The sequence below is a fragment of the Mobula hypostoma genome, chromosome 5 (genome assembly GCF_963921235.1).
Source record: "Mobula hypostoma chromosome 5, sMobHyp1.1, whole genome shotgun sequence".
NCBI classification, from domain to species: Eukaryota; Metazoa; Chordata; class Chondrichthyes; order Myliobatiformes; family Myliobatidae; genus Mobula; species Mobula hypostoma.
Genome location: NC_086101.1, coordinates 180,992,856 through 181,020,011, shown reverse-complemented (window position 1 = coordinate 181,020,011; position 27,156 = coordinate 180,992,856). Strand labels below are relative to the sequence as shown.

The window sequence follows — 27,156 nt, the reverse complement described above, 5'->3', positions numbered from 1 at the left end:
GCAAAATTTGTCATTGAAGACCACCGCCACACTCACAGAGACCACTGGTCAGCACGTACAGAAGCCCCACACTGCCAGGTTCAAGAACAGCGACTGCCCTTCAACCACTCAGTTCTTGAACCAACCGACACAACTGGTTATGCCAAAACGGGTATAATTTTAAGGTGATTGATGGAAAGTATAGTCGGAGGGGGGAAACATCAGACATAAGTGTTTGGCAGAGAGTGGTAGGTGCATTGAATGCGCTGCCAGGGATGATGGTAGAGGCCGATACATTAGAGACACTAGAGTAGTTGTATACATTAGAGTGGTTAGCACAATGCTTTACAGTGCAGGCAACCGGGTTCAATTCCTGCTGCTGCAAGGAGTTTGTAGATTCTTCCCATGACCTTGTGGGTTTCCTCTGGGTGCTCCAGTCTCCTCTCACAGTCTAAGGAGAGGACCAGTTGTCAGGTTAATTGGTCATTGTAAATTGTCCCATGATTAGGCTAGGTTTAAATCAGGGGATTGCTGGGTGTTGACTTGAAGGCCGGAAGGGCCTATTCCACATTGTATGTCAATAAATAAAATAAATGTTTAAATAGGCACATGGAAGAAAGAAAATATGGAGGTCTATGTCGGAGAGAAGGGTTAGAATGATCTTGGAGCAGGTTAAGTGGTTGGTACAACATCTTGGGCCGAAGGGCCTGTAGTGTTGTCTGTGACCCTAATACTACAGTTCAGCAACACTGTGGAAGTTTACACTACAATGGACCTTTTTCTTTGTTCTGAGTGTGTTCTTTCTTGTATAATGAATGTCAATGTTTTCTTGTGAATGTTGAATCTCAGATTCTATGTGCCTGAAAACACAAAATAATCTGCAGATGCTGGGGTCAAAGCAACACTCACAACACGCTGCAGGAACTCAGCATGTCGGGCAGCATCCATGGAAAAGATCAGAAGGGTTCCAGCCCAAAACGTCGACCAATCTTTTCCACGGATGCTGCCCGACCTGCTGAGTTCCGCCAGCGTGTTGTGAGTGTTGCTCTGTGCCTGTAATACTGGAGCAAGTACGTTTTTCATTGAACCTGTGCACACATGCTCGACTTTGACTCTGTTATAGTGTGGAAATAGCGACTGAGACAGTCGGCTGGTTGCCACCCAATCTCGCAACCATAAAGTTACTCTAGACTGGCATACATGACCCACTGTTACAACAGTAGACATAAGTGCCTTGAGTGATATTGACATCAGGCTGTTGGCGAACACCAAGGTCCCAGACAAGAGCAACAACATACATTTACGGTTATTCTTTTCTGTGGGAGGAATATTGGTCGCTTCCAAAAGAGTCATTTACTTAGCTCATAAATATTTTACAGCCCAATGTGTGTCATTGTAGTCATGCCAACTAGCTTTAATATAGTTTAGCCGATCAATTCAACTTTACAACAGTTAAGATAGTGCAGTAATATCTTAATTCATAGAAACAGGCAAATTTTATTTTCATCAAACAGTTTTGGCAATTTATCTGTACGTTCTAATCATCTATCAGACCCTTCAGCCCAAATGGTCCATCTGATCAAGATTCCCATCTAAGTCAGTCCTATTTGCTAGCATTTGTCCCATATTCCTCCCTTTCCTAACTATCTCCCTGTCCAAGTGTCTTTTAAATGTTGTTATTGTACCTTCCCTAACCACCATGTTGGTGGAATGTTTTGTAGGGATGGGTTATGATAGTCTTCTCTCACAGGGCAGATCTTTGGTGCACAGTGACATGTGGATTCTGTAAAGTCCCCACATCAGTCTCTGAGTAGTTTGTGTAAATGTTATTTTAGTACATCCAGTACAGTTAATAGAAATAAGAATGAGGAGCAGAGGAAGCCAGGTCACTCTGACATTGAACAAGATTGTGGCTGAACTTCTACTTCAGGTCTGTGTTCCTGCACTATCCCCACATCCCTCAGTCTCTCCTGATCCAGCTTTCCTTTTCCCTGTTCAGACTGAACTCAGTTATGGAGGGGATGCACTCCTAAAAAAACGTGCATTGCAATGTTCTGCACCACAAACCCTTGGCAGAAATGGTAAAAGTTAGTTAATTTTTTTGGGTTTTTTGTGTTTATTTAGTTACATTTTCTATTATATATTTCATAAGAGTGGATTCTTATTCTGTATCTTAATCCTTTTTTTGTGAATTCTTCAAGAGTGAATTTCTGTTACACTGAATTGTTCTAACATTGGGGTGCATTCATTCATAAGGTGTGTATTTTGCTGTCCATTCCTGAATTGTCCTGGAGACTGGATACCTTGAATTGCCTCTTCAGACAGCAGTTAAGAATAAATTGTATCGATGGGTGGGTCTGGAGTCACCAAGAGATATCCTTCCTTATACACTTAGTGGCCTACTGTTGCTATAGCCCATCTGCTTCATGGATCAATGTGTTGTGTGTTCAAAGATGCTCTTCTACACAGCACTGTTGTAAAATGTGGTGATTTGAGTTACTGTTGCCTTCCTGTCAGCTTGAACCAGTCTGGCCATTCTCCTCTGATCTCTCTCATTAACAAAGCATTTTCACCCACAGAACTGCTGCTCACTGGATATTTTTTGTTTCTTTCACCATTCTCTGTAAACTCTAGAGACTGATGTGTGTGAAAATCCTAGCAGCTCAGCAGTTTCTGAGATACTCAAACCACCCCGTCTGGCACCAACAATCATTCCATGGTCAAAGTTACTTAGATCACATTTCCTCCCCATTTTGACTTTTGGACTGAACCTCTTGACCATGGTACCACAGTAATGCAGCAATTAGTACGAGGCCATTACAGCTCAGTGTGTTCCAGAGTTCAGAGTTCAATTCCAGCTCCGTCCTGTATGGTGTCTCTGTATCTCCTCCCTGTGGAATGTGTGGGCTTTCCCCAGGTGCCCAGGTTTCCTCCCACAGTCCAAAGATGTATCAGGTAGGTTAACAGTTTATTGTAAATTGCCCCATGATTAGGATAGGGTTAATTGAGGTTGTGGGGATGCTGGGGAGGAGTGGCTCGAAGAGCTGGAAGGGCTGACTCTGCATTGTATCGCTAAATAAATAAATAAATAAATGCCTGCATTCCTTTATGCATTGGGTTGCTGCCACATGATTAGATAGTTAGATTAAAGACCAATTGTACAGGTCTGCCTAATAAAATGGCCACTAAGTGTTTATTAATAAACCAGATAGATTTTTAACAGCTTTCTGGCAGTGTGTGGTCACCATTACTGACCTTCACTTCGTATTCCGGATTTATTTAAATAATTGAATTTAAATTTCCTACCAGAGGGAATCAAAGTCCACAACCTGCAATACCAGATATTTGATCAGCAAACGATTTTTTCTGTGAAATTCATTGCCACAGGCAGCTGTGGAGGCCAAGTCTTTACATATATTTAAGACAGAGGTTAATAGATTCTTGATTGTTCAGGGCATGAAGGGATACAGGGAGAAGGCAGAAGACTGGGGCTGAGAGGAAAATTGGATCAGCCTAATTCTGCTCCTATATCTTATGTTCTAAAATGTACTTGACCTGAACAAAGATCACCAGGATAAACATAATCTCAGCCATCTCTCATGGATGTTGTGTGATGGAATATGATCCTAGTTCTACCCTGGAGTCATTGTGGATGAGTACTGAATAAGACATAAATCTTCTCCTTGGATCCCACTTCTTTCTTGTTGCAACAACTTAGGTTCAAATAATTCCCCTTCTCTCCATCAAACTGCTCACTTAACTTCTGGGCAAAAATGGCTAAAAAATCAAAGAGCATCTTAAAAGCTTACAACTCCTTCACACACAAGTAAAAATCTGCAGATGCTGGAAATCAAAGCAACACACACAAAATGCCAGAGGAACTGAGCGGACCAGGCAGCATCTATGGAAAAGAGTAAAGAGCCAATGTTTTGGGCTGAGAACCTTCATCAGGTTGATAAAAATTGTTTCCGGGTTGTGGATATTGTTCGTTCAAACTTTGCTTTTCCACTAATCATAAAAACAAAGCAAATCCTGACAAAGGGTCTCAGCTCAGAATTCCTCTCCATAGATGCTGCCTGACCTACAGAGTTCCTCCAGCATTTTGTGCGTGTGTTCTCTGGATTTCCAACAACTCAGAATCTCTTGTGTTTTGAAAACAAAAGACCACGTGAAAGCCAGATAATGTTATAAATGATGAAATATTACAGAGCTAACGTGTTTTATTTGAACAAATTAACATTAATCACTTCAAGTTACTTTTGCTGCCTTTGCTAAAAGATACGGTAATCTTTGGTCCCAGTGTGAAAATGACACTGAAAGAAAAAGCATGAGGTAAAAAGACTTTAAATGTCAAAATATAGACCCGCTAGAAGCATGTGATCCTCAAAGCTTGATTTTCACTTAAGTGGCCTGATAAAAAAAGATGTTGGTGGGGAGGGAAGAATAACTTGAGCAGAATAAGTTGGAGGAGCATTCTTTCTCTCTTTCCAGACTAACCTACTTAATGTTGAAATACTTAAATGGACTGTTTTCAAATCTCTTCACGATGCTGAAATTGATGAGTCTCTCCATTCGTAATCTCACAGAGAAAGGATGAAGCTTTGCACTGCTCCTCTTTCTCTCACAGGAATCATATTTAGGACAGACACTGGACTAAATGGCTGGAACTCTCCAATTCATGGGGGCAGCTGGCAAAGAACATCTATCCTTTTGCCCCTTCCAGAGAGTTAGTTGGTAAACATATCTACCCCCCAGCACTCAGCAACGTAGACTGCAGACAATGATGGGTGATCCTTGAGTGCTGCTGTCATGAGGTACGCTGCCATGAGGTTCCTCAGCCTTGATTTCACAGGTACCTTGGCAAAACTTAAACTTTCCCTCCTCTAAAATGCCCTCTAAAGCCTATTTCCAGAATTTCCAGTCACTTTTTCTAAAATTTTGCATTCCCTGTTATATTAAATAGGTGACGGGGTGTAGATATATCTCTACTAAAGGAAGTGTAAAGTGCTCCTTTCCTCCGTTAGCCTGCAGGTTATCCTTGGGCGAGATGTCGTACCTGCTTAGTGATGCAAGTCACACAAGTCCTGTTTATGCGACCACTGACGTCAGGCAGACAATCCCTGAAGAGTGTTGATAATGATAGGGGTCACCCCTCTTGTAAAGATACTGCCCAGAAGAAGAGAATGGCAAACCACCTCAGCAGATAAATTTGCCAAAAGCAATCCTGGTCATGGATGAAGACCATGATCGTCCACGTCATACCGCATGGCACATAATAATGATTATGACAATATTATATTAAAGGCACCGTAATAATTTTGATGGAGTTTGAATGATTATCTGTCATTGTAGCCTGAAGTTTGAGCAGTTCAGGAATTATCCTGAAGTATACAATGCCCAGATAACCTTTTCTATGGAAGGAGCATCAAAAATCAAGCTGCTTTTAATTTACATCAAAATTAGCTGAAGGAATCCTCTATGATCTTACATTTCAGGACTGCATAAACAAAATTAATTTATAAATAATTTAATGCAAAGAGAAAAGACACCCAGGAACGAGTGTGTACTATCAGTTTGCATAGGTGCCAAAGCAAAAGTTCTTTCTGCTCCGTTGAGTCCCCTGTTCAGATAGTGCACTCCTGGCAAGACACAGCACTTCTTGATGATAGTTTACTTTAGTGCTGGCTGAACCAGAGACGAGTCATAATTTTCAAAGTGGATTCCCTTTGTCTTGGTTATTCTCATTACTGCTCCATTCAAGTCTTCCTCTTGAATTATTTTCATCAGTCCCTGAACGATTAATGCAGGGCTGGAAATTGCAAATAAAATAGAGGATAAGACAAAAACATATTCAACTGCATGCAGAAGCAATCAGTCCTATTAAGGAATTTAAAATGTGTTCTGCTGTTTACTGCCATGACCGATCTACAAGTTATCTCCATGATCTAGAAATTAGATACCACCTTTATGTGAAATGTGCCTGTGCTAACCTACAATCAAGGATCAATTGACAAATAATGTGAAAGAAATTGTTTGCTTGGGTCTGGCTCATTAAGAAGATAACCTGTAATTTTACAGAGAGTATCTGGAATATGCTGACAGAGAAGGTGGTGGAATCCAATACATTTGAAGATTTGTTTCTTTGTCACATTTACATTGGAACACCAGAACATAAGACCATAAGACATAGGAGCAGAAATAGGCCATTCGGCCCATCAGGTCTGCTCCGTCATTCATTCATGAGCTGATCCAATTCTTCCAGTCATCCCCACTCCCCTGCCTTCTCCCCATACTCTTTGATGCCCTGGCTAATCAAGAACCTATCTATCTCTGCCTTAAATGCACCCAATGACTTGGCCTTCACAGCTGCTCGTGGCAACAAATTCCACAGATTTACCACCCTCTGACTACAGTAATTTCTCTGCACCTCTGTTCTAAATGGACGTCCTTCAATCCTGAAGTCGTGCCCTCTTGTCCGAGACTCCCCTCCCATGGGAAGTAACTTTGCCATATCTAATCTGTTCAGGCCTTTTAATATTTGGAATGTTTCCATGAGATGCCCCCTCATTCTCCTGAACTCCAGGGAATACAGCCCAAAAGCTGCCAGACCTTCCTCATACAGTAACCCTTTCATTCCTGGAATCATTCTCATGATGTACTGTATGTTACCTGTTTCAATAACCAACACAACCTGAGGACAAGCTGGGTGCAGTCCGGAAGTGTTGCCATGTTTCCTGCACCAAAAGTTTACTAACTCTAATCTGTGTGTCCTTCGAATGTCGGAGGAAAGTGGAGCACCCAGCGGAAACATGCGTGAGAAAGTACAATCTCTTACAAGCAACGGTGGGAATTGAACCCCAATTCACAATCACTGGTGCTGTAAAGCGTTACACAACCACTACCTGAACTGTTGATCAATCAATGTTTAACGAGCCTCCCCTCTATTGACTCCACCTACACTTCCCTGTGACTCCGCACAGCAGCCAACATAAACCCTAAGCCCATTGAGGACCTAAAGACCACTCTCACCCCATCAATCTCTCTTCTCTCCACTCCCCTGTCGGGCAAAAGACAGAAAATCCTGAGAGTAGGTAACCCCACTCTCAAGAAGAGCTTCTATTCCACTGTGAATGGAGCCCTCCTACACTAAAAGATAAACTCCTGATCTCCATTCTACCTCACTGTGGACCCTGCTCTTTATTTCTCCACTTTCACTGCACATCCGTTGTGATACTGTAACTGTCCAAGCATCCTTCAAATGTTGTTATTGTACCTGCATCACTCTTCCTCTGGCAAGTCATTCCAGACATTACTTTGCCAAAGTCTGAGGCACACATGTAGAGCTAGGCTGCCTAAGACACTTCCACAGTACTGTAGTAATTTTATGTATTGCACTGTACTGCTGCCACAAAGAAAAACAAATTGCACGACATAAACCTGATTCTGATATATAGAAACATAGAAATCTACAGCACATTACAGGCCTTTCAGCGCACAATGTTGTGCCAACCATGTAACTCGCTCTAGAAGCTTCCCAGAATTCCCCACCACATAGCCCTCTATTTTTCTAAGCTCCATGTACCTATCTAAGAGCCTCTTCAAAGACCTCTACCACCTTTGGTGCCCTGACTAATCAAGAAGTTATCCATGCACCCACCACTCTCTGTGTGAAAAACTTACCTCTGACATCCCCCTTGTACCTTCTTCCAAGCACCTTAAAACTATGCCCCCTCGTGTTCGCCATTTCAACCCCGGGAAAAAGCCTCTGGCTATCCACATTATCAATGCCCCTCACCACTGCTGAATTCACTGCTCATCCTCCATTGTTCCAAGCAGAAAAGACCAAGTTCACTCAACCTATTCTCACAAGGCATGCTCCCCAATCCACGCAACATCTTTGTAAATCTCCTCTGCATTCTCTCTATAGTATCCAGCGGATACGGGTCTCTATCTGATCTGGGTCTCTATCGTGAACTGAGAGTGGGAAGGGGGCAGAGAGAGGGGAATCATAGTTGGAAAAAGGGGAAGGGAGAGGGGAGGGAACGGGAAGCACCAGAGAGACATTCTGTGATAGATAGATACATTATTGATCCCAAATATTACGGTAGAAATACACAAATATTGGAAGAGAAGGAAGAAAGAATAAAAAAAACAAATTATCTTAAACAGTCTAACAGGAGGGGGCCATCACTTCTCTGACTATAGGTCGACTCATTATACAGCCTAATGGCTGAGGGTAAGAATGACCTCATATAGCACTCTTTGATCAATATACCAATTGTTTGGAATCAAATGAGCCTGCCCGGTGCCTCATTGCTGGGTGTGTCTGTACCTGCGCCACCCACGCCGCTGGCACCCCCCCCCCCTCCAGCAGTGCTCCTCTCTCTCCATTCCCAACATCCTTTGTTCCCACCAGATTTACAAACTCACTCTCCACTCCACATTGTAAATACCGTACCGTGCAAAAGTCTTGGGCGCCATAGCTATAGATATGTGCCTTAGACATTTGCATAGTACAGTATACACCCCTCCCTCTGTGCAAAGAAGTTGTGCCTCAGATCCTTTTAAAATCTTTCCCCTGATCACTGCGAACCATAATACTAGCTTCACCATCCCCTTTGCTCCTGATCTCTACGTAGACAATACCACACAGAAACAGGCCCTTTGGCGTACTGAGCCTGTGCCAATCATCAAACACCTACTGTACGTATACTAACACCAGCACTCCCAACAATTCTCCCTGGATTCTGTCACAAACCCACAGAGTTAGGGTCATCATTACTATTTACCTATTGAGATACAGGGTGGAATAGGCCCTTCGAGCTGTGCCACCGAGCAACCCCAGGTTTAACCCTAGCCTAATCATGAGACAATTTTCAATGTCTAATTAACCTACCAGCCGGTACATCTTTGGACTGAGAGAGTTAGTTAGTTAGTCCTACTTTACTGATCCGGGGGGAAATTGGTTTCCGTTACAGTTGCACCATAAATAATAAATAGTAACCCCATGTATTTGTAATCATCCACCATGTCCACACTGACCCCCTGGATGGAAACAGGGGTCACGGGTACCTTAGCTAGTCCTGGTCTACCACCAGCTCCTTAGAAAACTGGAGCAACTGGAGGAATCCCACATGGTCACAGTGAGAACATGCAAACTCCTTATAGACAGCGGCAGGAACTGAACCTGGGTCGCTGGCACTGTAATTATACTATGCTAATTTTAAGTGGCCACTTAAGCTGCATGTTTTCTGCTGCTACATCTTATGGCCTAAGTCACGGGGAGACATTCAAACTCCACACACTCATAACCAGGGATCTGGATTGATCTCAAGTTACTGGAGTAAGAAACCACACCTTCACCAGCTGGGGTCACTTTGTTGTCTTGAAACCTCTTTTATTCCTCAGCAACTCACACAAAGTGCTGAAGGAACTCAGCAGGTCAGGCAGCATTTACAGAAGGGGATAAACTGTTGATGTTTCAGGCTGAGACACTTAGTCAGAACTGGAAAGGAAGGGGAAGAAAACAGATTAAGGAGGTGGGGGAGGAGGAGGAGGGCAGGCTAGAAGGTGATAGGAGAAGCCAGGTGGACGGGCGAGGGTGGATGAAGTGAGAAGGTGGGAGTGATAGGTGGAAAAGGTAAAGGGCTCAAGAAAAATGAATCTGATTGGACAGTGAACCCCGGAAGAAAGGGAAGGAGGAGGAGCACAGACAGAGGTAATGGGCAGGTGGGGAGAAGGGGTAAGAGGGAAGCCAGAGTAGAGAACTGGAACAGAAAAAAGGGGAAGGAGGGGAGAGAAATTATGGAAGTTAGAAAAATCGATGTTCATGCCATCAGTATGGAGGCTACCCAGATGAAATGAGGTGTTGCTCCTCTAACTTTAGATTGGCCTCTTTGTGGTAGTAGTGGAGGCCACAGACCAATGTGCCAGAATGGGAGGTAGAATTAAAATGGGTGGTCACCGGGAAATCCGATCTGTTGGGGTAAATGAAGGTTTTCCTTAATCCTCTCTGTCCACTTGTCTCCCCCAACATAAACTGCTGTTACCTCAGATCTTCATCTGATTTTTATGAAACAGTCATTGACCTAAAACAATGATCCTGTTTCACCCTTATCAGATAATACTTGACCGATTGATACTTCCCTAGATTTTCTATTTGATATCTTATCACAGACCATCGTTCTACATAAACATCTCTCAAAATGTACTTACTCTAATATTCCATAGTGATCAATCAATTCTTTGACAGTGTCCTTGAAAATGTAAAACTTCCCCATCATTTCCTGGCTGTCAACAGAGTTAAGCAGGGGAGTGTCCACAAAGGCTGGACAAATGGTGTTGACCCGGACTCCGTAGCCTGCCAATTTTGATGTGGCCTGAAAGCAAAGACACAGGGGAGTTACCTCCTGCTATGCCAAGTGGTCAAGTTAAGCACACACAATCTGAGGCAGGTAAAGGTCAGCAGATGAACCTCTGTGAGAATTCTAAGACAAGGCGAAGCTGGAAGGTTTGCTCACCTTAAGAATTTCTACTGTGCAGAAATAGGCTGGGAAGCCATTTTGTTTTTGGGATTGGCCCTTTACACCCTTTTACTTACTGCCCATTACAGCACTGGCGTTTGGGGCAGCATTGAAGGTCTTCCATCTCTGGCAGTGTTCGGGGCTTCCTTCATCACAGCAGTAGCTTCCTTTGTGTTTTCACTACTGTCAGTCACGGAAGTCCTGGGTGGAGGCTCAGGAATACCATTGCAGTCAGGTGTAGAGGGATTCTTTATTGCTGTTTCCGCAGCAGTTTTGTTTTATCAGTCAGTTGTTAGTTCTGAGTTGAACTCCTGACCTGGAGGACCGGTGGACCACTCTTAGTCTGGCCTCTACCCTCTGACCTGTTTGGCATGGGTGACCATACCAAGAGCCAAAGCATACAGCCTTGACTCCAGTCAACATAGCTCTCCGGGTCATTAAGGCATGCAAACCTCCAAACCCAGCAACAAGGTTGTGGTTCTCTTGGAGGTTCACAGCCTTTACTCATAGTGTAAAGGCAATGGTGGGCTTACATCTTGAATGTCAATAGCCAACAAGGTTACTCCAGCAAGATTGTACCCTGGACTGTGATGTCAAATTAAGGGGTAGGCCATTTTGGACTGAGATGAGAAAGAAATCTTTTCACTCAGAAGGTAGTGAACTCGCTGTGGAGACTCAGTCATTGAGTTCATTCAAAACAAAGATCGTTGCATGACTACAGTCCAATAATTTAACCTCTATTCAACTGTACAGTACCTCCAATAGTGTCGATAAGACTCATAAGCAAAATTCATAAACACAAGAGACTCTGCAGATGCCGGAAATCTTAAGCAGCTCATGCAGAATGCTGGAGGAACTCAGCAAGTCTATGAAGAGCAATAAACCGTCGACACTTTGGGCCGTGACCCTTCGTCGGGACTGGAAAGGAAGGGAAGGTAGAAGCCAGAGTAAGAAGGTGGGCTGAGGGGAAGGAGTACAAGCTGCCAGGTGATAGGTGAGGAGCAGAGGAGGGGATGAAGTGAGAAGCCGGGAAGTGGTAGGTGGAAGAGATAAAGGGCTGGAGAAGAAGGAATCTGTTAGAAGAGGACAGTGGACCATGGAAGAAAGGGGAAGAGGACAGTGGACCATGGAAGAAAAGGGAAGAGGACAGTGGACCATGGAAGAAAGGGGAAGAGGACAGTGGACCATGGAAGAAAAGGGAAGAGGACAGTGGACCATGGAAGAAAGGGGAATAGGACAGTGGACCATGGAAGAAAGGGGAAGAGGACAGTGGACCATGGAAGAAAGGGGAAGAGGATAGGCACCAGACAGAGGTGATGAGCAGCTGAAGAGAACAGTTCCCCCTTCCTTCCCAGTCCTGATGAAGGTTCTCAGCCTGAAACATCAACTGTTTATTTCCCTCCACAGATGCAGCCTGATTTGCAGAGTTCCTCCAGTATTTATGAGTGTTTCTTTAGCAAAAGTTACTAGTCACCTAGTGCAGGGAAGCAACAGTGTGTACTGACTAAGTAAAACTTCAATGGCTTGAAGTCACTTAACACCCATTTGAGTTTGTTCATTAGTTGGGGTCGAACATGGATGTTGGCTTCTCTGCTGTCAGCACGATACACGAGTCAGGGCAGTATAATATGGAGAGGGAGCTGTTGCTCGTATAACAGGCAACCCCTCTCTACGCAACTGATGAATCCAAAGGAATGGCAGATACCGATACAGTTTGGCACCAGCAGTGTTGCAAGAGTTGCCAGTCAATGCTGAAATCAACTTAAGGCTGCCTTAGGGGCCTCAGCTCCAGACTCTTCCTTGGGGTTTACTCCCAAAGCCTTCCCCACGAGTGGGTAGAGCCGCAAGGCAGCACAGGTTTGAGATCAGAGGTTTCCTTCTCCTAGATGAGCTGCCAACCACAGCTGAACAGCTGTCCAAAGTGACTGGTTTCAAGGTGCCAGTAGCCTTTGCCCCTTCTTAAAAAGGAAAAGACTGATAAAGACAAATGTAGGTCCCCTGCAAACAGAAACAGGTGAATTGATTATGGGGAGCAAGGACATGGCAGACCAATTGAATAATTACTTTGGTTCTGTCTTCACTAAGGAGGACATAAATAATCTTCCAGAAATAGTAAGGGACAGAGGGTCCAGTGAGATGGAGGAACTGAGCGAAATACATGTTAGTAGGGAAGTGGTGTTAGGTAAATTGAAGGGATTGAAGGCAGATAAATCCCCAGGGCCAGATGGTCTGCATCCCAGAGTGCTTAAGGAAGTGGCCCAAGAAATAGTGGATGCATTAGTGATAATTTTTCAAAACTCGTTAGATTCTGGACTAGTTCCTGAGGATTGGAGGGTGGCTAATGTAACCCCACTTTTTAAAAAAGGAGGGAGAGAGAAACCGGGGAATTATAGGCCGGTTAGCCTAACGTCGGTGGTGGGGAAACTGCTGGAGTCAGTTATCAAGGATGTGATAACAGCACATTTGGAAAGCGGTGAAATGATCGGACAAAGTCAGCATGGATTTGTGAAAGGAAAATCATGTCTGACGAATCTCATAGAATTTTTTGAGGATGTAACTAGTAGAGTGGATAGGGGAGAACCAGTGGATGTGGTATATTTGGATTTTCAAAAGGCTTTTGACAAGGTCCCACATAGGAGGTTAGTGTGCAAACTTAAAGCACACGGTATTGGGGGTAAGGTATTGGTGTGGGTGGAGAATTGGTTAGCAGACAGGAAGCAAAGAGTGGGAATAAACGGGACCTTTTCAGAATGGCAGGCGGTGACTAGTGGGGTACCGCAAGGCTCAGTGCTGGGACCCCAGTTGTTTACAATATATATTAATGACTTGGATGAGGGAATTAAATGCAGCATCTCCAAGTTTGCGGATGACACGAAGCTGGGTGGCAGTGTTAGCAGTGAGGAGGATGCTAAGAGGATGCAGGGTGACTTGGATAGGTTGGGTGAGTGGGCAAACTCATGGCAGATGCAATTTAATGTGGATAAATGTGAAGTTATCCACTTTGGTGGCAAAAATAGGAAAACAGATTATTATCTGAATGGTGGCCGATTAGGAAAAGGGGAGGTGCAACGAGACCTGGGTGTCATTATACACCAGTCATTGAAAGTGGGCATGCAGGTACAGCAGGCGGTGAAAAAGGCGAACGGTATGCTGGCATTTATAGCGAGAGGATTCGAGTACAGGAGCAGGGAGGTACTACTGCAGTTGTACAAGGCCTTGGTGAGACCACACCTGGAGTATTGTGTGCAGTTTTGGTCCCCTAATCTGAGGAAAGACATCTTTGCCATAGAGGGAGTACAAAGAAGGTTCACCAGATTGATTCCTGGGATGGCAGGTCTTTCATATGAAGAAAGACTGGATGAACTGGGCTTGTACTCGTTGGAATTTAGAAGATTGAGGGGGGATCTGATTGAAACGTATAAGATCCTAAAGGGATTGGACAGGCTAGATGCGGGAAGATTGTTCCCGATGTTGGGGAGGTCTAGAACGAGGGGTCACAGTTTGAGGATAGAGGGGAAGCCTTTTAGGACCGAGGTTAGGAAAAACTTCACACAGAGAGTGGTGAATCTGTGGAATTCTCTGCCACAGCAAACTGTTGAGGCCAGTTCATTAGCTATGTTTAAAAGGAAGTTAGATATGGCCCTTGTGGCTACAGGGGTCAGGGGGTATGGAGGGAAGGCTGGGTTCTGAGTTGGATGATCAGCCATGATCATAATAAATGGCGGTGCAGGCTCGAAGGGCCGAATGGCCTACTCCTGCACCTATTTTCTATGTTTCTATGTTTCTCTGTTTCTTCTGTCAGTAGAAATGTTTCCGTTGGGCTTAGTAGCTGAGCCACATGTGAAGGCTAGGAGCCGGACTTGGTTGTCAGAGGCTATTTGAGATGCAGATCATCGGGAGCATGATGGAATGTGGGGAGAAGGCAGGAGATTGGGGCTGAGCGGGAAAACGATCAGCCATGACAAACTGGCAGAACAGTCTAGATGGGCCAAATGGCCGAATTCAACTCCTATATCTTATGGTCTTATGTTCTGAATTGGTAGTGGAAGCTCACGCTCACTACCACTGTACTCCACCCTCCCCACCCCCCATCCTGGGTTGTAACGACCTTAAGGAACCAAACAACTGGTACAATTGGGGTTTTAGTGACATGGTGATTTCAATGTTAAAAGCCCTTCTACAAACTGCTGCAAACCCAGTCCAGGAGAAGAGGGTGAACAACATTCTTTGTTAAGTGGCCTTCCTGAAACCAGTTGTGCGGATTCCTGGATGGGAAGTCTTTCTGCTTCAATATGCAGTGCAACAGAGAGCAGGTACAGAGAATGGAAACGTTTTAACACGAAGCACCAGGGGTTGCTAGCCATACGGTAGACCTAAAACCTGCTGGGGTGGCAGGGTGAAGAAACTCTGCATCAGTGTACCGGGCAAAGCTCCCTCGTGCCGAAATCCACCGGCAGTCCACGTGACCAGTGAACACGGCATTTTAAATGCTGTTTTAATCAGCTACATTAAATACTAACAAGAGAATGAAGTTGAGCAGGGAAGGTTAATGATTGTGGGAGGACTTGTGTGTACTCACTGCTATTGCCCTGGTGAAACCAACGACACCGTGTTTTGTGGCTGTGTACACTGGCCCATGCGGCGCTGGGTATATACCTAAAAGGATAAAACAAAACAAAGCAAGGAGATGAAATAGCTGAAACAAATAGGTAGCATACAGTACCGTATAAAAGTCTGTCTTAGGCACATATATATATATAGCTGGGGTGCCTAAGACACTTCCACAGTACTGTAGTAATTTTATGTATTGCACTGTACTGCTGCCGCAAAAAAAATTTTGTTGACATATGTGGGTGATGATAAACCTGATTCTGATCTGGGTCTGAGGTGGACTGAGAGTGGGAAAGGGGCAGAGAGAGGGGAATCATGGTTGGGAAATGGGGAAGGGGGGGGTAGTGGCAAGCACCAGAGAGACATTCTGTAATGATCAATAAATGTTTAGAATCCAATGGCCTTGCCTGGTGCCTTCAGGGCTGGGTGTGTCTGCTCCTGCGCCAGCCCACCCCATCCCAGCACGCCTTCTCTGCCACCTGTCCTTTAAACCTCTGTGGCGCACCACCCACTGCGGGGAACCTGAGGGGGAACTTGTTCACTAAAAGAGCATGCTGCGAGTGTGTTCTGAACTGCCAGCAGAAGTGGTGGATGGAGGTTTGATTGCAAAATTTAAGAGAAGCTTGGATAAATACGTGGATGGCAGTGGGATAAAGGCCCGCAGTTCAGCTGTGGTTCGAGGGATTAGACAGAACAACAGTTCCGCATACTCTAGCTGGGTCAAAGGGCTTGTTTATGTTCTGTGAGAGCAAGTACAACAAAGGATCATTCAACATCTGTTTCACGGCGAACTACCTCATGGTGTTTAATGAGAGCGCAATCAAATACAATTTGGCACTGAGGCAGACAGGAACTTCGAGCTGGGAAAGGGGTCAATTTAAGGAGCAAGGGAGATGAGGTTGAGTACAGGGCTACGGTAGGAAACTTTGTCACATGGTGTGAGCAGAATTATCTGCAGCTTAACGTGAAAAAAGACTAAGGAGCTGGTGGTGGACCTGAGGAGAGGTAAGGTACCGGTGACCCCTGTTTCCATCCAGGGGGTCAGTGTGAACATGGTGGAGGATTACAAATACCTGGGGATACAAATTGACAATAAACTGGACTGGTCTAAGAACACTGAGGCTGTTTACAAGAAGGGTCAGAGCCTTCTCTATTTCCTGAGGAGACTGAGGTCCTTTAACATCTGCCGGACGATGCCGATGATGTTCTATGAGTCTGTGGTGGCCAGTGCAATCATGTTTGCTGTTGTGTGCTGGGGCAGCAGGCTGAGGGTAGCAGACACCAACAGAATCAACAAACTCATTCGTAAGGCCAGTGATGTTGTGGGGATGGAACTGGACTCTCTCACGGTGGTGTCTGAAAAGAGGATGCTGTCTAAGTTGCATGCCATCTTGGTCAATGTCTCCCATCCACTACATAATGTACTGGTTAGGCACAGGAGTACATTCAGCCAGAGACTCATTCCACCGAGATGCAGCACAGAGCGTCATAGGAAGTCATTCCTGTCTGTGGCCATCAAACTTTACAACTCCTCCCTTGGAGGGTCAGACACCCTGAGCCGATAGGCTGGTCCTGGATTTATTTCATAATTTACTGGCATAATTTACATATTACTATTTAACTATTCATGGTTCTATTACTATTTATTATTTATGGTGCAACTGTACGGAAAACCAATTTCCCCCGGGATCAATAAAGTATGACTATGAAAAAAAAATGAGACTGTGTGCATACTATCAGGAGACTGTTCCTTTGCAAATTGTACAAAAGCAACTAATTACTGTATGTAAATTTACCTGTAAATTTTGGAATTTTATCTAATTCACTGATGTATTCATATGTTCATATAAATACTCAGAGATGAGTAATTGCAATGTGGCTGATCCACAGATGCTCGCAGTTCATAGTGAAAAGCAAAAAGGAGATAAAGGACCCTAACCCTAAAGCCCTTTGAAATGGCGGGATTAGATCTGCACCTCATTCCACCAATCCTAAAGACAAGAGGCTTTGACCTCTGGAGGACAACATGAAATCTGTGCTCAAATTTCACTTCAGTAAGGCAGGAGCAGAGTACACTGCTGTAATCTAATAACACTCCATGTAGAAGAGTACAACACAGAAACAGGCCCTTCAGCCCACATTGTTGTGCCGAACCAATTAAATTAGCGATTGAATGGCTAACTAAATGAATCTCTTCTGCCGATACAATATCTTTCCATTTCCTCACATTCATGTGGCTACCTAAACGTCTCTTTAAAGTTTCCGGGTTCTTCATGCATTAAGGCAGCTTCATGCTGCCTTAATGGTGATAGAGTTCTTCTTGTCCCTACCTAGCAACTCATGAACTTCCGTATCCAACATATCATTGTCCACTACTTCTGCCATCTCCAAAGGAATTCACCACGAAACATATCTTTAACAACGCCCCAATCCACTTTGCTTTCTGCAGGGATCGCTCCCTCTATGATTCCCTTCTCTATTTATCCCTCCAGACTAATCTCCCTCCTGGCACTTATCCCTGCAAGTGGTCAAAGTGCTAAACCTGCCCATTCACCTCTATTCAGGAGGGCCACAAGCAGTCCTTCCGGCAATACTCCACCTGCGAATCCGTTGGGGTTGGCTATTGTGTCCGGTGCTTCCAATGCAGCTTCCCCTACATTAGTGAGACCCGTCGAAAATTGGGGGACTGCTTCATTGAGCATCTCTGCTCTATCGGCCAAAAGTGGAATTTCCTGGTGGCCAAATGTTTTAATTCAGAGCCCCATTCCAAAATGCCAGCCCATGACTGCCTCTTGTGCTAAGATTAAAAAAGGGCCTCCTCCTGGTCCCCCCTTCGTACCCTTTCTCCTATGGTCCTTCCTCCATCCTCTCTAGACCTTTACCTTTCCTACCCATATGGCTACACCTATCACCTCCCCCCAACTTTTTATTGCAGTATCTTCTCCCTTCCTATCCAGTCCTGAAGAATCACCTTGGCATGAAACATCAATTGTTTATTCACTTTCATAGATGCTGCCTGACCTGCTGGGTTCCTCTAGCATTTTGTGTGGGTTGCATTTCCAGCATATGCAGGATTTTTCATGCTCCTAAAAGTCTCTAGTGTATCTGCCTCTACCACACCAGGCAGCACATTCCAGTCACCTACCATTCTCTGTGTGAAAAAAAAAACTTGCCCCTCACTTCGACTTTGAAATTAACCACTCTCACCTTAAATGCGTGCCTTCTGGGATTAGATATTTCAACCCTTATAAAAAAAATACTGTCTGTCTACTCTACGCCTCTCAAAATCTTATAAATCTCTATCAGATCTCTCCTGTGCTTCTGCCACTGCAGAGGAAACAACCCAGGATTGTCCAGCCTCTCGTTAAGATACATGTCCTTGAATCCAGGCATCATCCTGCTAATCTCCTTTGGCATTCTTCCCAAAGCCTCGACATCCTTCCTATAAAGGAGTGACCTGAACTGCATATAATAATTATGTAATTACATGCAACTTTATCCATATAAGTCATGGCCAAAACTAAATTATTGTACAGTGATGTAGTACTTTATAATCCGGGCACAGAAACGTAGCCTTGTTTGCTGTTCTCTCTGTTTACTCTTTTTTCCTGTTAATTTTTGAAATCAAGTCCAGAAATAGATAAAGTAATTGACAAGGCAAAGGAGTTACTACACAAAATCTGATCAGTGGATAGATAAAAGGGATTGCCTGAATAAGTGTTTCTAATTTACTCACTAATACATATCCTGGAAGCTGGCATGGTTAGTTATTTATGTGTCCCTGGGTTTTTTGAGTAGGGTAAAGAGCACAAACAGCAGAAATTCCTGGCTTGTGCCAATGTCGATCTGTAAGTTACTCTTTCTAACCTGACTTGCGCTTAGCATGCTATTTGTAGGATAAACACAAGTGATTCTGCAGATGTTGGAAATCCAGAGTAACACATAGAAAACGCTGGAGAAACTCAGCAGGTCAGGCAGCATCTGTGGAAAGAATAAACAATAAAAGTTTCAGACCAAGATCCTTCCTGGCCCTGAGGTGTGACTGTTTATTCATGATTGTTTAATGTCATTTCCAATACACTAGTGTAAAGGAGAGTTGATACTCTGGAACTGATGCAGCACAGAAAAAACATTAAGATAAAGACAGACATCCCACCCTGCAAAAACTTATTTCAGCGAGGTCTCAACCGGAAGTCTCAACCTCATAGCAGTCTGTGTCAATGAATTTGTTAATTTTGCAAGGCATCAGATTTACAAGTGTTTTGTGAGACAGCTGACTTCTGAATTCTGTCTTAATGTGCCGTGTTCACAATAGCTGCTGTCTTGGTTGATGAGCAGGCATAGTTTTCTGCTATTTCTGAATCAGGAAACATTTTCCTGAATAGCTTGCCTGTGTGCTTACACGCCTGGAATGGCAGATTATGCTCAAAGGTGAAAGATGTAAAGTACACCTCAGCTCTAGTGACCTTCTCTGTCAGACTTTGGTTTTCTGCTGAAAAGAACTGTGAAATACTTGTGCAGCCTTCCCTGCGCTTAGCCTCCCTAACATGTTGTGGTCCCTAAAAGAAATAATAGCATAAAGTGTATACTTATTATAGGTATGCGCTGCTTAACGTCCATTCGGACAACGTCCGATCGCATATACGTCCATAGTCACACACACACACTCACTCACTCACACATTGCCTGTAATAGTCAGGATCAGAACTTACATTTTTACATCGAAACGGGGGTTTCAAATGACTGATTTAGAAGTTCTGTATCTTGAAGTTCAAGTTTATTGTCATCTGGCTGATTGTCCACAAACAAAACCATCTCTGTTTGGACCATGGTGTAGCCACAATACATATATCACGCACACCACATAAAACAATATATTACCATATTATTTAATAAAGTGTAATTCAAAATGCATATAAAGTGCGCAGTACAGGTAAACAGTTCATTGTCCTAATGACGAGACCTCAGTGGGGGCCAGGTACTTATTAAAATCGTTTTTTCTTCTGAAAACAGCAGTGCTTAAACCCAGCCCATCATGGGCATCGATGTAGCTGTAAGTGGAAGTGTTTCAGGAAAAATCCCCCGAAGAATTTGCTCCTTGCGAGCACGTTTTTAAAGATGTCTTAGCGGATGATTTTGGAATTTCACTCCAATTTAAACCCTGCTCTAATCTCCTTTAAGACACCAATGCGCCCCGCCCGTATATGACAGCCTCGCGTAGTCGGGTTGTCACCGCCAGCCTTGGGAATTTCTTCACCAGGCTTTTGTACTTCATCACCGACAGTTGTCCGGATGATTTCAGTGTCATTACAGACGGCAGTAACTGAACTGATGGAATATGGAAGAGATAGAGAAGTCGACTGTAGAGCCTGCCCACAGAGAAAACTGAACGGTCTACTTAGCACAAACAGAGATCAAGCAGGATTCATTCATTTTCTTTCTTTCTTTTTTGTCCCTCTCCCTCTCTAAAAAATCCATTTCCGGGATATTGTATATAATTTGCGGGCATCAGGGAGCTGCTATCCATATGCGGGAGACTCCCGGAACTCCCGGGAGAGGTGGGATGTCTGTAAAGAGCACAATAAAAAAACAACACAATATATTATAAATACATAAAGTATCTTATATACAGATCAACCTTCACTCATCCGACTACCTGTAATCCGGTTCCTTCAATAATCCGGCACTGATTATGCTTTATGTGATCCTTCTGTAATTCCGCATTTTCACTAATCCGGCACTCCTCAGGTCCCAATGGTGCCGGATTAGTAAAGGTCGACCTGTACATAGATTCATTGTATAAGACCATAAGACCGTAAGATATAGGAGCAGAAGTAGGCCATTTGGCCCATCGAGTCTGCTCCACCATTCAATCATGGGTTGATCCAATTCTTCCAGTCATCTCCACTCCCCTGCCTTCTCCCTATACTTTTTGAACCCATATAGTGATGCTAGGCACTGGAGTGTCTGTATATAAGGCGACTGACATGAAATAATAAAGTAGTAGTGATGGGAAGTGTGGAGGTTACTTGTCTGGCACCACTGTGCCGTCAATATAAAGAGGGGTGTGAGTTCTCCTAAAGCTGATAACTATCTCCTTTGTCTTGTTGACATTGAGGAAGAGGTTACTTGCCTGGCACTGGGGCTCAAGCTCTTCCACCTCCTTTCGGTAGGCAATGTCATGGTTATCGGTGATGAGCCCCACCCCCTATCATGTCATCGGCAAACTTGGCAATGCGATTCCTCAGGCGTTTGGCCATGTAGTCAGGTGTGAGCACAGTGTACAGCTGTGTGCCCAGCACACAGGTCTGGAAGGCACTCATGTTGGGGAGGAAGGAGTGGTTGTGTGTTCTGACTATCTGAGGTCTGTTGTTTAGGAAGACTATCACACAGTTGCACAGAGGTATATTTTTTTAGATTAGATTATGAAGACACGCAGTCCTCTTTTATTGTCATTTAGTAACGCATGCATTAAGAAATGATACAATATTTCCTCCAGTGTGATATCACAAAACACAGGACAAACCAAGACTGAAAAAACTGACAAAACCACATAATTATAACATATAGTTACAACAGTGCAACAATACCATAACTTGATGAAGAACAGTCCATGGCACAGTAAAAGAGTTCAAAGTCTCTCAAATGTCCCACATCTCACGCAGACAGGAGAAGGAAGAAAACTCTCCCTGCCATGCCCGACCACAGTCCAACTCTGAGTCATCCGAAAACTTCGAGCCTCTGATCAGCCCTCCGACACCCAGTACTGAGCACCATCTCTATCCAAATGATTCGACCTCAATCTTGCTTGCCAGCAGCAGGCAAAGCCGGGGATTTTGGGGCCTTCACTCCAGAGATTCTCGATCGCGCAGTAACAACGGCAGCGAACTAGTGTTTCAGAAATTTCTCCAGATGTTCCTCTGTGCTTTCACGTCTGTCTCCATCAAATCAGAATTGTCCACGGCCCCTATTTAACTGATACAATATCATTTTCACCGGAGAGCTGTGCGCGCACGGCGCGCTGCTATCTCATCCTCCCGCCTGACTGAGGAGAAGGAGTTTGCACAGATCCTTTCCATAAATGTTGCCAGTATTTGTAGGATACATTTTTTCCACAAACTGGACTACACAACCAGTCAGATAGAAAGTCAATGCATGCAGATGCTGGAAATCTGAAATTAAAGCAATAAATGCTGGCAACACTCACAAGGTCAGGCAGCATCTACAGACAAAGAAACCGAGATAACATTTCAGTATGAACAACTTTTATTGAGCGCCTCTATTCTGAAGGATGTTGAACTTGAGAGTTGCTACGCCTGCTCAGATGAATATCACCAGCATTTTCTGTTTTTATTAAAAAGCAGAATTATGATGAAAATGAGTTAGAGTTACATTCACCATAAGATAATGGAGCAAAATTAGGCCATTTGACCCATCGACCCTGCTCCGCCATTTCATCATGGCTGGTCCATTTTCCCTCTCAGCTCCAATCTCCTGCCTTCTCCCTTCATGTCCTGACTAATGAAGAATCTGTCAACCTCTGCATTAAATATACCCAATGACTTGGCCTCCATAGCTGCCTGTGGCAAAGAATTTCACAGATTCACTTCTCTCTAGCTAAAGAAATTCCTCCTCATCTCCATTCTAAAAGGATGCCCCTCTGTTCTGAGACTTGTGTCCTCCGGCCTTAGACTCTTCCGTCATGGGAAACATCCTCACACATCCACTCGATCAAGGCCTTTCATCTTTCAATACGTTTCAATGAGGTCACCCCTCATTCTTCTGAATTCCAGTGAGTAGAGGGACAGAGCTATCAAACACACCTCATATGACAAACCTTTCAATCCCAGAATCATTCTCGTCAACCTCCTTTGGACCCTCTCCAATGTCAACGTATCCTTTCTTAGACAAAGGGCCCAAAAGTGCTCACAATATTCCAAGTGAGGCCTCACCAGTGCTTTATAAAGCCTCAGCAATGCATCCTGGCTTTTATATTCTAGGCCTTCTGAAAGGGTGAAGAGTAAGGCAGGTCTCAGTGGAAAGGGTTATAAGCTTCATAACAAGGGGAATTGAGTATAGGAGCAAAGAGGTCCTTCTGCAGCTGTACAGGGCCCTGGTCAGACCACACTTGGAGTATTGTGTACAGTTTTGGTCTCCAAATTTGAGGAAGGACATTCTTGCTATTGAGGGAGTGCAGCGTAGGTTCACAAGGTTAATTCCTGGGATGGAGGGATTGTCATATGTTGAAAGATTGGAGCGACTGGGCTTGTATACACTGGAATTTAGAAGGATGAGAGGGGATCTGATTGAAACATATTAGATTATTAAGGGATTGGACACGCTGGAGGCAGGAAGCATGTTCCCGCTGATGGGTGAGTCCAGAACCAGAGGCCATAGTTTAAGAATAAGGGGTAGGCCATTTAGAACGGAGTTGAGGAAAAACTTTTTCACCCAGAGAGTGGTGGATATGTGGAATGCTCTACCCCAGAAGGCAGTGGAGGCCAAGTCTCTGGATGTTTTCAAGAAAGGGATGAATAGAGCTCTTAAAGATAGCAGAATCAAAGTTTATGGGGATAAGGCAGGCACTGGATACTGATTGTGGATGATTAGCCATGATCACAGTGAATGGCAGTGCTGGCTCGAAGGGCTAATGGCCTACTCCTGCACCTATTGTCTATTGTCTATCAGCCAAATGGTGGTAAATGGGACTAGCTGTGATGCACAGTTTGGTCAGCATGGGCTGAAGGACCTGATACTGTGCTGTACGACTGGATAGATACAGCACGAATGTTCCCAATGAGTGGCGAGTACAGGAGTAGGAATACCTTCAACACGACGACTTATATCCTAGGAGTTTAGAAGCAAGTAGATATGGAAATTCTTGAATTGTTCTTATAGATTAAATGTGGAACATTCCAAACAAAGGAGACAGGAAACAGGAATGACAGGCCAGTTATCCTGAAACCAGTGGTATGGAACGTGCTTGTTTCTATTATCATGGAAGTGGTTTAGAAGCGCTTAGGAAATATTAACAGGATTGGGCAGGGTTAATGTGGATTTATGAAAGCAAATATGCCAAAAGAATCCTAACTGGTTGCATCGTGGCCTGATATGGCAATTCTAACACACAACAACACAAGAGGCTGCACAAAGTATGGACACAGCCCAGTCCATTACAAGCAAAGCCTTCCCCACCATTGACAGAATCTACAGGAAGGCAGCACCCATCATCAACAAACCACACTATCTAGGTCATGCCTTCTCGCTACTGTCAGGCAGGAGATACAGAAGTCCAAAGCCCTACACCGCTAGGTTCAGGACCACCCATGATCCTGTTTTTGAACTGATCCTACTCCAGCAAGAGAAAACTATGGACAGCCTCTTCCACTACCATGGACTTGGCTCTGTACTGATGTCTTGTTTTGCCTAGTCTATTTATCACTTCACTATCTAGTCTGCTCCTCACTGATAACTACAATACTATGCAAAAGTCTTTGGCATATGCAAAAATATTCTACAAAGTGAAGAAGATGCTTCTAAAAATGATGCAAAATTTCTAAATATAATATTTTTCTATATAGAGCAGAAAACAGTAAAAAAACTAAATCAAATCAATATTTGGTGTGACCATCCTTTGCCTTAAAAACTACATCAATTCTCTTGGGTACACTGTAGTTCAATTTTACAATAAAATTGGCTGGTAGGTTGTTCCAAGCATCTTGGAGAACTTGCCACAGTTCTGCAGACTTTGGCTGTCTCGCTTGCTTCTGTCTGTCCACGTAACCAGAGGCAGCTTCGATGATGTTGAGAGCAGAGCTTTGTGGAGGTCATACCATCTGGAACCACATAAAATAGTGTCCTGGGGTCCACAGACCCCTTGGTTAATGGTAGGGATCCAAGTCATAAAAAAATGTTGGGATCCCCTGATATAAAAATCTAGGGAGCCTAAGACTTCTGCAGAGTGCTATAACTTAGGTGCACCTCAAGGATGGGTGCTTAGCCTCTCTAAACTCATTACTGTGCAGCTCAAATGCCATTTATAAATTTGCAGGTGACACCCCTGTTGCTGGAGGAAACTCGCATGACACTGAGGACTGAGGTAGATAGAGTTGTGTTGTAATAACGCACTCAGCATCAGCAAGACAAAGGAACTGACTGTAGACTTCAGGAAGGGGAAATCAGGAGAACGCACACCTGTTCTCATTGAGGGATCAGTGGCGGAAAGGGGGAGCTGCTTCATCTTCCTGGGCATCAGCATCTGAGAGGATCTATCCTGGGCCAACACATTGATGTATTTACGAAGAAGTATGAATACAGCGGTTATACTTTGCTGAGCGTGTGACGAAGTTTGGTGTGTCACCAAGACTCATACATATACAATTGAGAGCATTCTTGAGTACATGCATCAGAGCCTGATATGGAGCCTCCAACGTGTAGGATCACTAGAGGCTGCAGAGCGACATAGCTTCAGCGTATTATCGACTCAACTTGCTCCATCATGGGCACAATTCGCTCCATCATCAAGGATGTTTTTTTAATCTTCCCCTTTGCTCGCAGTGCTTAGCAGCGGAGTCATTGAACACAGAGTTTAGGACAACAGTGCAACTCATAGCTTGGCCATTTGGCCCACAACATCTGTGCCAAACACAATGCTCAGCTAAAGTAAATCCCTTCTGCCTGTACATAATCCATAGCCCTTTGTCCCTGCATATTTATGTGTCTATCTAAAAACCTTACAAACAGCACCATTGCATCTGGTTCCTTCACTTCCACTAGTGGCATCCTTCAGGCACCTATCACTCAAACATAGCAAAATGTCCTCCTCTCACCTTAAGCAATGCCTTTTAGTCTTTCTTGTCTTCACCCTGTGAAAAATATTGACCGTCCACCCTACATCTATGACTTATAATTTCATTAACTTCCATCAGGTCTCCCTTTAAAGCCTCTGGCATGCCACAGAAAACAAATGTTTGCCCGACCTCTCCTTAAAGATAATATTGTCTAAATCCAGGCAGCATCCTGGCAAACCTGTTCTATATCCTTTCTGTACTCACCTCAACTCTGAACTGATTCCACAACCTAGGGACTCCACAATTCATGTTCTCAGGGTCTACCTTTCTATCTATCAATGCAGAGCTTCTCTTTTACTGCACATTGGTCACTGTTAGTTTTTATTTGTGTGTAATTTTTCATTGATTCTATTATATTTCTCTGTTCTACTACAAATATCTGCAAGAAAATGAAACTCGAGGTAATATATGGTGACATACATATCTTTTGACAATAAATTTACTGTGAATCTTGAAGATCCTTCTTGTAAATGGGGGTGACGAGAACAGCACATGATACTCCAAACATGGCCTAAGCAAAATCTTCCGCAGCTGAAAAGAGTTGTTATTGGCTTGGTGGTGTTTGAGGAAGAGTTTAGACAAATACAGTGGATAAAAGATATTTTCCTGCAGGCTTCCATTCTCCTTTTCCCCATGTCACACTTCTGTAGCTCCCACAAAGCCACAATGCCTGCAGCCTACAAGGAGGGTGAGGTAGGTCATGTGACATTAACAATAGATCTTAACTTTATCAGCAAGTCACTATCCTACTGTCAGTGTGATGCTAATTTCATGTAAAGCAAGTCTGCTCAGGACTGCTGGTTTATAAATTATTAAATTGATTGTTGTTATTGATATGCAATGAGAGGCCAAAGATGTCCTTGCACATTCCAGCCAGTTAGTTGGTTAGCACAGGTTTTCAGAACACAGTGGGGCATGATGCAACAGGTTCACCCTTTTGAAAGATACTCTGGTCTCTGAGATAGAGATCACCAGATTGCTGGATGATGTGGGAAATCACACAGGTGTAGTGTTATAGTGTTATACTCCCTTTCAAAGTGTACATAAAAGGCATTGAGCTCATTGGGGAGGGAAGCATCACAACCATTAATGCTATTAAGTTTCACCTTGTGGGAAGTAAAGACATGCAAACTCCGCCTCAGCTGTCAAGCATCCAATTGTGCCTCCATCTTCTGATGGGATTCGTTTTGCTC

The 27,156-nt window shown here is 43.9% G+C and overlaps 1 protein-coding gene across 1 annotated transcript in view; it reads right to left on the bottom strand.

The window, feature by feature from the left end:
• Nucleotides 1-1,330: 1,330 nt before the first annotated feature.
• Nucleotides 1,331-27,156, bottom strand: part of hpgd (15-hydroxyprostaglandin dehydrogenase) — a 74,504-nt gene continuing 48,678 nt past the window's right edge. The window contains exons 5-7 of the mRNA XM_063049480.1: nt 15,082-15,158; nt 10,195-10,358; nt 1,331-5,788 (exon numbers count right to left, since the gene is read on the bottom strand). Of these exons, the coding sequence (XP_062905550.1) occupies nt 5,650-5,788; nt 10,195-10,358; nt 15,082-15,158 (380 nt within the window). The 3' untranslated portion in view covers nt 1,331-5,649. The remainder of the gene's footprint in view (nt 5,789-10,194; nt 10,359-15,081; nt 15,159-27,156) is intronic.